Source organism: Bombina bombina, chromosome 5 (assembly GCF_027579735.1).
Source record: "Bombina bombina isolate aBomBom1 chromosome 5, aBomBom1.pri, whole genome shotgun sequence".
Classification (NCBI taxonomy): domain Eukaryota; kingdom Metazoa; phylum Chordata; class Amphibia; order Anura; family Bombinatoridae; genus Bombina; species Bombina bombina.
In genome coordinates, this window is record NC_069503.1 from 878,258,399 (window position 1) to 878,272,456 (window position 14,058).

Genomic DNA, 14,058 nt, shown 5'->3' on the forward strand with positions numbered 1-14,058 from the left:
TGCAATTAATTATTAGCAGTTAGATGGATAAAAAGCTGCGCACCACACTTGAAATCCCTGGCAGTAAATGGGTTAATCAGTTAGCTTGTAAGGTTAGTTTTTGCTGTAGTGTAGATATTACCCTCCCACATGACACCTCCCACCCCCTGATCCCTTCCTGATCCCTCCCAGACAGCTCTCTTTCCTCCTCCCCCTCTACTGCAGTTTAGTTTTTTTTCTTTTAAATATTGATTTATTTATTTATATATGTATGTACAGTATCTCACAAAAGTGAGTACACCCCTCACATTTTTGTAAATATTTTATTAAATCTTTTCATGTGACAACACTGAAGAAATGGCACTTTGCTACAATGTAAAGTAGTGCATGTGCAGCCTGTATCACAGTGTAAATTTGCTGTCCCCTCAAAATAACTCAACACACAGCCATTAATGTCTAAACCATTGGCAACAAAAGTGAGTACACCCCTAAGTGGAAATGTCCAAATTGGGCCCAATTAGCCATTTTCCCTCCCCGGTGTCATGCGACTCGTTAGTGTTACAAGATCTCAGGTGTGAATGGGGAGCAGGTGTGTTAAATTTGGTGTTATCACTCTAACACTCTCTCATACTGCAAAGGCACAGTAGTTTTCCCCAGGGTTCACAATCACTGTAACTCAAGGTAAAGATGAATATATGTTTACTCCAATATAAGAACCTGCCGTATATGTGAATGATGTGTTATCCCCTTAGAGAGCACATGTTCATATTCTCTGCGCTAGTGGAGCTGATACACAGTCAATCAATATGAAAAAGAGGAACGGAGGGTATAAGCCTCTACACTCACCCTGCAGTAACTGTTAGTCAGCTTCTGTAAATTTCACTCGAAGAGTAATGGCAGCTTCCAGGTCAAAGGCTTCATCATCCTGGTGAACCGCAGCTCCTGTGCAGAATTGTACACTAGACGTGCCTTCCTCTGTAGCGCCACCCGAGTCTTTTAGGCGTCTGACGTCATCACTGGGACATGCCGAAAGGGGGTGTGTGAGGCTTAACCAATCAGAACTCTCCAGCGCCGGTCGAATCTTCAGCTCTCACAGGGGGAAATGCAATATGATATTGCGACAGGTAAAAAACCAATTGGAGAGGAGGCTGTGTGGGCTCTTGAAGGTAAGCGGACTCCTTGTAGTCCGTAAATTATAAGCAAAAAGAAGAGATTCAAGAGATCCAGTTGCAAAAAATTCAAGTGGCTTTATTAGTGAATTAAAATCCTAGTATATACCAGCACGGTATCAGAGAGACAGCTGGCCCTACTAGTTTCGGCGGAGTGCCGTAATCTAAGACCTGCTGTGTGTTTACAAAGTGGGTGTTTAAAAGTAACTCTCTTCACAGTCATTGGCTACAGGGGAGTGTAAAGAACCACTCCCCCTTAACCCTTGCCTAAGTTTGTAAACATGGAGGAAATTATCAACATTATGGCAAACCTATATAATATAATATAATACATAAAGTAAAATACATGAACTGATAAGTCTCAATTTCATTAGGAAAAAGGGGAGGGGGGAGGTTTTTTTTTGTTTTTAGTAATTGTCAACAGCGTGAACAACATATCATGTCAAAGAATAGCAATCATTGTGCTGACCCCCCCCTCCCCCTCCCCTTTTTCCTAATGAAATTGAGACTTATCAGTTCATGTATTTTACTTTATGTATTATATTATATAGGTTTGCCATAATGTTGATAATTTCCTCCATGTTTACCCACTTAGGAAAGGGTTAAGGGGGAGTGGTTCTTTACACTCCCCTGTAGCCAATGACTGTGAAGAGAGTTACTTTTAAACACCCACTTTGTAAACACACAGCAGGTCTTAGATTACGGCACTCCGCCGAAACTAGTAGGGCCAGCTGTCTCTCTGATACCGTGCTGGTATATACTAGGATTTTAATCCACTAATAAAGCCACTTGGATTTTTTGCAACTGGATCTCTTGAATCTCTTCTTTTTGCTCTCTCATACTGGTCACTGGAAGTTCAACATGGCCCCTTATGGCAAAGAACTCTCTGAGGATCTGAAAAAAGAATTGTTGCTCTACATAAAGATGGCCTAGGCTATAAGAAGATTGCCAAGACCCTTAAACTGAGCTGCAGTACAGTGGGCAAGACAATAGAGCAGTTTCACAGGACAGGTTCCACTCAGAACATGCCTCGCCATGGTCAACCAAAGAAGTTGAGTGCACATGCTCAGCGTCATATCCAGAGGTTGTCTTTGGGAAATAGACATATGAGTGCTGCCAGCATTGCTGCAGAAGTTGGAGGGGTGGGGGGGTCAGCCTGTCAGCACTCAGACCATATGCCGCACGCTGCATCAAATGGGTCTGCATGGCTGTCATCACAGAAGGAAACCTCTTCTAATGATGATGCACAAGAAAGCCTGCAAACAGTTTGCTGAAGACAAGCAGACTAAGGACATGGATTACTGGAACCATGTCCTGTGGTCAGATGAGACCAAGATAAACTTATTTGGTTCAGATGGTGTCAAGTGTGTGTGGGGGCAACCAGGTGAGGAGTACAAAGACAAGCGTGCCTTGCCTACAGTCAAGCATGGTGGTGGAAGTGTCATGGTCTGGGCCTGCATAAGTGCTGCTGGCATTGGGGAGCTACAGTTCATTGAGGGAACCATGAATGCCAACATGTACTGTGACATACTGAAGCAGAGCATGATCCCCTCCATTCGGAGACTTGGACACAGGGCAGTATTCCAACATGATAATGACCCCAAACATACCTCCAAGATGACCACTGCCTTGCTAAAGAAGCTGAGGGTAAATGTGATGGACTGGCCAAGCATGTCTCCAGACCTAAACCAAATTGAGCATCTGTGGGACATCCTCAAACGGAAGATGGGGAAGCGCTCCGTGATGTCATCATGGAGGAGTAGAATAGGACTCCAGTGGCAACCTGTGAAGCTCTGGTGAACTCCATGCCCAAGAGAATTGAGGCAGTGCTGCAAATTAATGGTGGCCAAACAAAATATTGACATTTTGGGCCTAATTTGGACATTTCCACTTATGGGTGTACTCACTTTTGTTGCCAACGGTTTAGACATTAATGGCTGTGTGTTGAGTTATTTTGAGGGGACAGCAAATTTACACTGTTATACATTCACTACTTTACATTGTAGCAAAGTGTAATTTCTTCAGTGTTGTCACATGAAAAGATAAAATATTTACAAAAATGTGAGTGGTGTACTCACTTTTGTGAGATACTGTATGTATTTCTGTAGTATAGGAGTCCCTTCTAACTCTCCCACCTCTCTGATCCCCCCAACCGCTCTCTTACCCTCCCACTGCCTGCCATCATTTGTTACTGTTAGCTAGTCTGTCAGTAGCAAATAACACTTTTTAGTATTTTTTTTATTTTTTTTTATTATTTTCTCTGTAGTATAGAAGCTCCCCAGGGCTGCAACTAGAAGTGTTGGGGTCCCTGACAAAATCATTGATCAGGCCCCCCCTCCCCCCTTGACCTTTACAGTTTTTTTGCCAAGTGTCTAAAATGTGTGCATATATATATATATAAGTATTAAACGTATTGTAGTGTAACTGGAAAGTCTCCAGCTGTTTTCCAGCTGGGTGCTGTTTGAAATGTAACACATAACATCCATATGAAGCACTCACTGGTCTTGAGTCACCCGTGAAAAATTATTTTATTAATGTGACATTTCGGGATAAAAACAATCCCTTTTTCTGTTTTTATCCTGAAACATCACATTCATAAAATAATTTTTCACAGGTGTCTCAAGACCAGTGAGTGCTTCATATGGATGTTTATATATATATATATATATATATATATATATATATATATATATATATATATATATATATATATATATATATATATATAACATTTTATGGAGAACAACTTTATTATGTCAACCCACAATGAGGTTTCCCCACCCCCTCTAGCCTCAACCCTGTATGAAAAACAAATACAAAATAAGAAACATTTTTAATTATGAGAGCAGTAAATGTTAGAGGGATAAGGCTAATCCTTACTGTCGAGGCTCAAAGAAGGTGGAAAGGATCATCTGGGGTTGCCATGTTCCTTGTTAAGAGAGGGAATTCCTGGTATTTCAGGGCTGGACTGACCTTGTTAGGTGGGATCAGACTGATGTACTTCAGGAAACTTCTCTGTGAAAAGCATTATTGGGATAAAAGAGGCTGCTCTCAAGGGGTAACTCCCCATAGAACAAGATACTGAGCTGTTGTCTGTTCCCGAGAGAGTGCTTCTCTTTATGTATGTATTTAACTAAATGTGTTTCAATTAAATGCGAACAGTAGGAGACATTTAAGTAAATAGTGCACTTGGAAGGCTGTTGAAAGTTAGCATCTTTCCATGAGAGCATACTGAGGTAGGCACATGTACATATATGATGAGCACTATATGACAGTAGCAATGAGATAAGCTATGCACACATGCATCTTGCATTCACAGCCACATCATAAAAGTAAAGCTTTAAAGGGACAACAGATATTTCCTGCTTTAGTTTAAAAATTGTGCTGTGTGCCCCTCTCCAAAGAGAAAAAAATGTAACCTAGGTTTTAAAAATGTTACCTAAACCAGCGATTTGATTTTCTAGTTACAGAATGCCATGTCATATAAAACACAATGGGTCATGTGTACTAATTTGTCGGCAGCAAGGTACCTGAATTTGGTTCCGCTGCTTCTTACATTGCTAAAAGCAGGCTTGCTCCCCTCAAGGGCCCCAAAACAGTATCCACAGCTTAATACATTGAGTCCATTATATGAAATTGTATATTTTTGTATGTTACAATTAAATATGGAAATTTATACTATTTGTCTCTTGAGTGGGTTTTCTATTAAAAGATGGTAATTCTTTCAAAAAAGGGACATTTTAGTCTATTAGGGAGAAAGGAATTCACCCATTAAAGGACTTTAAAGTATTTTTTATATGTATACTGTATGTATCGGAAATGAATCACTGGAAAATATCTGCATACAGAACAAAAGTTTTTTTTAAAGAAGCTAAAACTGCCATTTTGTTAGCATTGCATTTCTTTACAGTCCAGTGACACACCCCTTGAGAAACATCAGTGTTGTTTACTTTATATCCTTTGCTGTGGTCAATTAGGGATATAAATAAATCCGTTCCTGCATATATTAAGCAATCATTGTGGAAAAGCAAGTAAAAGTAAGTAATGAAAATGCATTACAACAGTATTTCATTACTCATATATAAACATTTTATACTAGATTACAAGTGGAGCGCAACTGATAGAACAGGGTCCTTGAGCAAAGAAAACATAACATCTGATACAGCAGAAACAAAACCACTTCTGGACAGCTGTTTTAAGCTGAAATTGGGGTTTTAATCTCAAGCATTTATCGCCACCATAATTTAAATGAATATTGCTTTTGCCCTGGAAATAAGGGTAATCAAAACTTATCTTCCTTCTGATGAGAGCTTATGAACTTGAAACAGCTGTCCAGAAGTGGTTTTGTTTCTGTTGCACTTACCCCAATAGGAGATTACTGTGTTTTAACTGTACCAGAGGCAAAACTCTTGAGATATTGTATTTCTAATTTGTATATCTTACCCAGAATCCTCTGGTATATTGGTAACAATGTATACAGAGTATTACTGGGGAAAGGCAAGCAGGGATATTTTCTTAGATGTGCGATTTTTGTATGGCTCTTACTTTATTAAATGGAGGATTTTAATCTCCCTCCTTTATCTCCACCATAATTTCAATGAATATATCCTTTGTTGAAAGAGATGAGGGTGTACTACTTGGAGCAAGCTGAACACCTTGGGTAAGCCATTGATAAGAGGCCTATACATGCAGCCAATCAGCAACTAGCTCTCAGTAGTGCATTGTTGTTCCTGAGTCTACCTATATATACAAATAAATTAAAAATACCAAATATCACAAACAAAGGCAAAATGTGACCGTCCACCTGATCACACAGGAGCAACTCAAACTTGTGATCAGGTGGACGGTTTAGCGGTTAAGATTCTGCTGCCCTAATCCTCTTGCATCCAGGACTGGAGTTTGCTTTTTTGAGCAAAAATAGTAATTTGTTGCTCTATTAACCTCTGTGAATGGTGTATAATACGCATTTGTGGCGCTTTTATTATGTTTTAATAAATTATTTTAACTACATTTCCGTGAGAGTACTGTTTACCCACCAGAATAAAGTGGGTGTGCGCATTTCCTTCAGCTTGGTCATAAGCTCCAACCTATGTGAGAAGTCATCTGTTCACAAGCTGAATATATATCCTGGATAGTGTTACAGAGTTACACTATGTTGCAATCTTTTGTTTCCTTTCTTTGAGAACATCTAAAGATACTGAAAAGTGGAAGATCCCCAGAAAGAACACGCATATCCTTATATGAACTTTTATTATTTACAATTTTATTTTTGCTACCTATATATACTTTCAACAAAGGATACCAAGAGAACAAAACAAATGAGATAATAAAAATAAAGGGGAAAGTTGTTGGACACTGTATGCTCTGTCTAAATCATGAAAGTTAAAATTTGACTTTAGTGTCCCCTTAAGTGTTGCGCTCAAGCTAATTTCCAAATACTGCTGTAAAGTGTAGTGTACTTTAAGACCTGATGAATATCCACAAAATTACATAAAGATCCTCATGACTTGCACACAGTTGGCTTTGTGCGCCCCAATAAGAGTCTTTTATGTGAGGGTTTTAACGTGTTCTGACATGCAGATGTTAGCGTGCCCTAGATCAGTGATTTTTAACCTTTTTTTTTGCCGTGGCACACTTTTTTACATTAAAAAATCCTGTGGCACACCACCATCCCAAAATTAAAAAAAAAATCACACATTGTAGCCTAATACAGCATATATATATACACATACACACAAACACACACATACTGTATGTATTGTGCTGTTATGCCATGCCTCCTACAAACTACCCCTGCACTTGGAGTAAAAAACAAGCAAAGTTTAAAAAATGTTGCACTGTTCTCAGTCTGCCGTGGCACACCTGAGGATCTCTCACGGCACACTAGTGTGCCACGGCACACTGGTTGAAAAACACTGCCCTAGATTATACAGGGAGTGCAGAATTATTAGGCAAGTTGTATTTTTGAGGATTAATTTTATTATTGAACAACAACCATGTTCTCAATGAACCCAAAAAACTCATTAATATCAATAGTTTTGGAAGTAGTTTTTAGTTTGTTTTTAGTTATAGCTATTTTAGGGGGATATCTGTGTGTGCAGGTGACTATTACTGTGCATAATTATTAGGCAACTTAACAAAAAACAAATATATACTCATTTCAATTATTTATTTTTACCAGTGAAACCAATATAACATCTCAACATTCACAAATATACATTTCTGACATTCAAAAACAAAACAAAAACAAATCAGTGACCAATATAGCCACCTTTCTTTGCAAGGACACTCAAAAGCCTGCCATCCATGGATTCTGTCAGTGTTTTGATCTGTTCACCATCAACATTGCGTGCAGCAGCAACCACAGCCTCCCAGACACTGTTCAGAGAGGTGTACTGTTTTCCCTCCTTGTAAATCTCACATTTGATGATGGACCACAGGTTCTCAATGGGGTTCAGATCAGGTGAACAAGGAGGCCATGTCATTAGATTTTCTTCTTTTATACCCTTTCTTGCCAGCCACGCTGTGGAGTACTTGGACGCGTGTGATGGAGCATTGTCCTGCATGAAAATCATGTTTTTCTTGAAGGATGCAGACTTCTTCCTGTACCACTGCTTGAAGAAGGTGTCTTCCAGAAACTGGCAGTAGGACTGGGAGTTGAGCTTGACTCCATCCTCAACCCGAAAAGGCCCCACAAGCTCATCTTTGATGATACCAGCCCAAACCAGTACTCCACCTCCACCTTGCTGGCGTCTGAGTCGGACTGGAGCTCTCTGCCCTTTACCAATCCAGCCACGGGCCCATCCATCTGGCCCATCAAGCCCATCAAGCCCATCAAGACTCACTCTCATTTCATCAGTCCATAAAACCTTAGAAAAATCAGTCTTGAGATGTTTCTTGGCCCAGTCTTGACGTTTTAGCTTGTGTGTCTTGTTCAGTGGTGGTCGACTTTCAGCCTTTCTTACCTTGGCCATGTCTCTGAGTATTGCACACCTTGTGCTTTTGGGCACTCCAGTGATGTTGCAGCTCTGAAATATGGCCAAACTGGTGGCAAGTGGCATCTTGGCAGCTGCACGCTTGACTTTTCTCAGTTCATGGGCAGTTATTTTGTGCCTTGGTTTTTCCACACGCTTCTTGCGACCCTGTTGACTATTTTGAATGAAACGCTTGATTGTTCGATGATCACACTTCAGAAGCTTTGCAATTTTAAGAGTGCTGCATCCCTCTGCAAGATATCTCACTATTTTTGACTTTTCTGAGCCTGTCAAGTCCTTCTTTTGACCCATTTTGCCAAAGGAAAGGAAGTTGCCTAATAATTATGCACACCTGATATAGGGTGTTGATGTCATTAGACCACACCCCTTCTCATTACAGAGATGCACATCACCTAATATGCTTAATTGGTAGTAGGCTTTCGAGCCTATACAGCTTGGAGTAAGACAACATGCATAAAGAGGATGATGTGGTCAAAATACTCATTTGCCTAATAATTCTGCACTCCCTGTAGTTAACACACAATAGCGCTAATATTTTTGAAATCCACTGGGCTTTTATCAGTTATTGAATTTTGAGTTTAATGTCCTTTTGAAAAAGACAACTTTCATCCAAAAGTGGGACAACTAAATGTCATGGTGATTTTCTGGCTGTCTAAAAAAATGTATTTATGGTTTTGTTATTGAACTGTTTTCGCAAACTTATACTATGAGGCTGTTCTCTTTATCGATTGATTTCGCCATGATTTCTCACAAATCCCTAGAACTTTACTTTTAAATACAAATACAGAATAATGCAATATTATGTCTTCAGTTTGAACAACTAATTAAACTCAGCATTTTTCTTTCATTAGTCTAATAGAACGTACAATTTTCAACAACTTTCCAATTTACTTCTGTCGCCATGTTTACTTCATTCATTTGGTTTCCTAGGAGACAGCTGAACACAATGGGGCATATTTATCAAGCTCCGTATGGAGCTTGATGCCCCGCGTTTCTGGCGAGCCTGCAGGCTCGCCAGAAACAGCAGTTATGAAGCAGCGGTCACAAAGACTTTGAGCAAGTGGACAGACATCGCCGCAAATCAACCGGATCTAGTACGATCGGGTTGATTGACACCCCCCTGCTGGCAGCCGATTGGCCGCGAGTCAGCAGCGGGCGGCGTTGCACCAGCAGCTCTTGTGAGCTGCTGATGCAATGCTGAATACGGTGAGCGTATTGCTCGCCGTATTCAGCGAAGTCTGGCGGACCTGATCCGCACTGTTGGATCAGGTCCGCCAGACTTTGATAACTAGAGGCCATTGTATGAGCCAGTGACAAGAGGCCACTAATTAACAGCTAGCCCCTAGCTCCTGAGCAAATCTATTTTTATTATCTTTTATTTATAAAGTGCCAACATATGACACATCGCTGTAACATTAAAGATACAGTTATGCAGCACAATACTCAGAAGAAATTTACATAATTCATAAGGGCCCTGCCCTTGAGTCACTTGTGATCTTACATTCTAAGCTCACGAGGCCTAGGTATGCTTTTCAACAAAGGATGCCAAGAGATCAAGGCAAATTATATAATAGAAATAAATGGTAAAGGTGTTTAAAATTGCATGCTGTATTTGAATCTATTGTCCCTTTAATTTTGTATAGAACTTTTATTCTATAAAAATAAAAAGCCAGTAACAACCTCCAAAGTGATATACAGTATATCTTGACTTTTCATGTTCATGAAAATGTAGGACCAACACCTGAGAAAATAACTGATATATACATTACAAATAAAAGCAATGCCAAAAATAAATAGTTTATTACTTCCGCACAGTTTCTATTAGAAGGTTACTTCAATGCCTGGGAACCATTGGGCATAAAATGAATGAAAAATGTGTTTTCCTTCCAATAGCAGCTGTACAACTACTATTAACTATATACACTAATTAGCCAAATAGGCTGCTAATTTACAGTGATCATGACAAATGAGGTCTCCTTAAATGGTAACATACAGAATATGGCAGTGCATGCAAATAAAGTACTTTACATTGTATATAATAAGTCGTTATTTCAGCCTGGAGGTTGATAAATTATGTAAGGAGATCTATAAAGAAAAACCTGTTTTTTTCTTCCATACCTGTGAATGTTTAAAGGTTCTGAACAAAATTCAATAAGCAAGTGTGACATAAAAAAGCTGACACTTTTGAATGTTGTGACTATTTTGATAGAACTGTCAGACTGTTGTAGATGACTATGCTCATTTTGATTTCTTTGTTTCTGTTCTCTATGCAGGTTGGAACTCTACATGTTACTTTCCAACAGTAAAATATTTCAAACACCTGACAATAATATAAGTTGCCCAGCTGTCCTCACATATCAAGAGGTAAGTTATGAAGCAACACTGAATGTATATACAGAAATATTTAAGCTGGCACTGTAGAAAATCGATATGGGAAGAAATCTTATTTTGGTGTGTTGCAATGTATCACAAAATACTTCAATCTTCCTAAGGTATAAAAAGAACAATATTCAGCAAAGCAGCAACTCAGCTATGTGAACATATTAGAAGTGTTTATTGGTAAATGACAAGATGCAGATACTACTAGGGAAGGAGTTTTATGACCAAACTGGGCGGTCATCTCCATGTATGACAATGTTTAAGGTTATTATTATTGTTTATTGTGCCAACATTTTACACAGTGCTATAGAAAGGTACATTACACTCATAAGGGTACAATACAATAAAAAACTTACAATGAGACATTATGTAAGACGATATACTATACATTAATAAACTTACAAGGACAAACAAATCAAAAGGAGAGGAGCAGCCTGCCCTTGAGTACAATCAGTTGTAGATGCACTTTTATAAAAGGTGAGTTACAGTTATAGAGGCTCTCAAGCTTACAATCTAAAGGAAATACATAGGGAGGTTAAGGGAGAGGGAAACATAAGTAGTAGAGGCATCTTAAAGTAATTTGTATGTGTCCTTGAACAGATAGGTTTAAGAAACACACACGCCTAGATTACGAGTTTTGTGTTAGAAGCTGTACGGTGCTCACCATTCACTTACAGACAGCGCTGGTATTACGGGTTTTTAGAAACCCGGCGTTAACTGCAAAAAAGTGAGCGAAGAGCAAAACTTTGCTCCACATCTCACCTCAATACCAGCGCTGCTTACATTAGCGGTGAGCTGACTGAACGTGCTCGTGCACGATTTCCCCATAGGAATCAATGGGGGAGAGCCGGCTGAAAAAAAAAAACCTAACACCTGCAAAAAAGCAGCGTAAAGCTCCTAACTCAGCCCCATTGATTTTTATGGGGAAATAAAAGTTATGTCTACACCTAACACCCTAACACCCTAACATGAACCCCGTGTCTAAACACCCCTAATCTGATCCAATCAGCCAATAGGACTGAGCTTGTATTCTATTGGCTGATTGGATCAGCCAATAGATTGAACTTCAATCCTATTGGCTGATTGCATCCTACCTTAATTCTGATTGGCTGATAGAATTCTATCAGCCAATCGGAATTGAAGGGACGCCATCTTGGATGATGTCAATTAAAGGAACTGTCATTGTTCAAGAACAAGTCGGATGAAGAGGATGCTCCGCGTCGGATGTCTAGAAGATGGAGCCGCTCCGCGCCGGATGGATGAAGATAGAAGATGCCGTCTGGATGAAAACTCCTGCCTGTCTGGAGGACCACTTCAGCCCGTCTGGAGGACCACTTCTGCCGGTTTCATTGAGGACTTCGGCCCGGTTGGGTGAAGACTTCTCCCGGTAAGGTGATCTTCAGGGGGTTAGTGTTAGGTTTTTTTAAGGGGGGGTTGGGTGGGTTTTAGAGTAGGGTTGGTTGTGTGGGTGGTGGGTTTTAATGTTGGGGGGGAATTGTAATTGTTTTTCAGGTAAAAGAGCTGATTACTTTGGGGCAATGCCCCGCAAAAGGCCCTTTTAAGGGCTATTTGTAATTTAGGGCTTTTTTAATTTGGGGGGGGGGCTTTTTTTATTTTGTTAGGGGGATTAGATTAGGTGTAATTAGTTTAACAATCTTGTAATTTCTTTATTATTTCTGTAATTTAGTGGGGTTTTTTTGTACTTTAGATCATTTTATTTAATTGTAATTCATTGTATTTAATTTAGGTAATTAATTTAACCCCTTAACGACTGAGGACGTGCAGGGTACGTCCTCTAAAGGATGTCAGTTAACGACCAAGGACGTACCCTGCACGTCCTCAGTCTGGAAAGCAGCTGGAAGCGATCCTGCTCGCTTCCAGCTGCTTTCCGGTTATTGCAGTGATGCCTCGACATCGAGACATCCTGCAATAACACTTTCTGGCCATCCGATGCAGAGAGAGCCACTCTGTGGCCCTCTCTGCACCGGACATCGATGGCCGGTATCGTTGGTGGGTGGGAGCCGACTTGGGAGGCGGGTGGGCGGCCATCTGTGAGATCTGGAAGGTGGAGGGGGGCGGGATCGGGGGCGGAGCCTTCAGGGGCGCGCGCGTGCCGGGGGGGGGCGGGCGGGCGCGTGCACAGGGCGGGAGCGGGTGAGAACCGTTACACTACAGAAAAAAAGTTAAAAGTAAAATGTAAAAAAAAATGAAATACACTTTTTTTCAAAAGCATCTAAGGGATCTGGAAGGGGTGGGGGGTTGGTATTGGGGGGGGGAAGCTACACTACAGAAAAGGGACATTTTTTTAATAAAAAAAAGCATATTATTCACTAAAATGGGTACTGGCAGACAGCTGCCAGTACCCAAGATGGCGCACATTAAGTCAGAGGGGGAGGGTTAGAGAGTTGTTTGGTGGGGGATCAGTGAGGTTGGGGGCTAAGGGGGATCCTACACTGAAGCATATGTAAATATGCTAAAAAAAATGCACAAAAAAGCCCAAATTTTCCTTTTATTTTAGTACTGGCAGAGTTTCTGCCAGTACTTAAGATGGCGGGGACATTTGTGGGGTAGGGGAGGGAAGAGAGATGTTTGGGAGGGATCAGGGGGTCTGATGTTTCAGGTGGGAGGCTGATCTTTACACTAAAACTAAAATTAAACCTGCAAGCTCCCTACAAGCTACCTAATTAACCCCTTCACTGCTAGCCATAATACACGTGTGATGCGCAGCGCCATTTAGCAGCATTCTAATGACCAAAAAGCAACGCCAAAGTCATATATGTCTGCTATTTCTGAACAAAGGGGATCCCAGAGAAGCATTTACAACCATTTGTGCCATAATTGCACAAGCTGTTTGTAAATGATTTCAGTGAGAAACATAAAATTGTGAAAAATTGAACGTTTTTTTTAATTTGATCGCATTTGGCGGTGAAATGGTGGCATGAAATATACCAAAATGGGCCTAGATCAATACTTGGGGTTGTCTACTACACTACACTAAAGCTAAAAATACCCCAAAAAGCTCCTTACATGCTCCCTAATTAACCCCTTCACTGCTGGGCATAATACACGTGTGGTGCGCAGTGGCATTTAGTGGCCTTCTAATTACCAAAAAGCAATGCCAAAGCCATATATGTCTAATATTTTTGAACAAAGGAGACCCCAGAGAAGAATTTACAACCATTTATGCCATAATTGCACAAGCAGTTTGTAAATAATTTCAGTGAGAAACTGAAAGTTTGTGAAAAAATTTGTAAAAAAGTGAACGATTTTTTGTATTTGATCGCATTTGGCGGTGAAATGGTGGCATGAAATATACCAAAATGGGCCTAGATCAATACTTTGGGATGTCTTCTAAAATAAAAATCAGTCAATGGATATTCAGGGATTCCTGAAAGATATCAGTGTCCCAATGTAACTAGCGCTAATTTTGAAAAAAAAATGGTTTGAAAATAGCAAAGTGCTACTTGTATTTATGGCCCTATAAGTTACAAAAAAAGCAAAGAACATGTTAACATTGGGTATTTCTAAACTCAGGA

At 40.1% G+C, this 14,058-nt stretch overlaps 1 protein-coding gene across 1 annotated transcript in view; it reads left to right on the top strand.

Moving 5' to 3' along the window:
- LOC128659543 (chloride channel protein C-like) overlaps positions 1-14,058 on the top strand; it is a 299,086-nt gene that overhangs the window by 241,851 nt on the left and 43,177 nt on the right. The window contains exon 16 of the mRNA XM_053713137.1: positions 10,417-10,507. Coding sequence (XP_053569112.1) covers positions 10,417-10,507 — 91 coding nt within the window. The remainder of the gene's footprint in view (positions 1-10,416; positions 10,508-14,058) is intronic.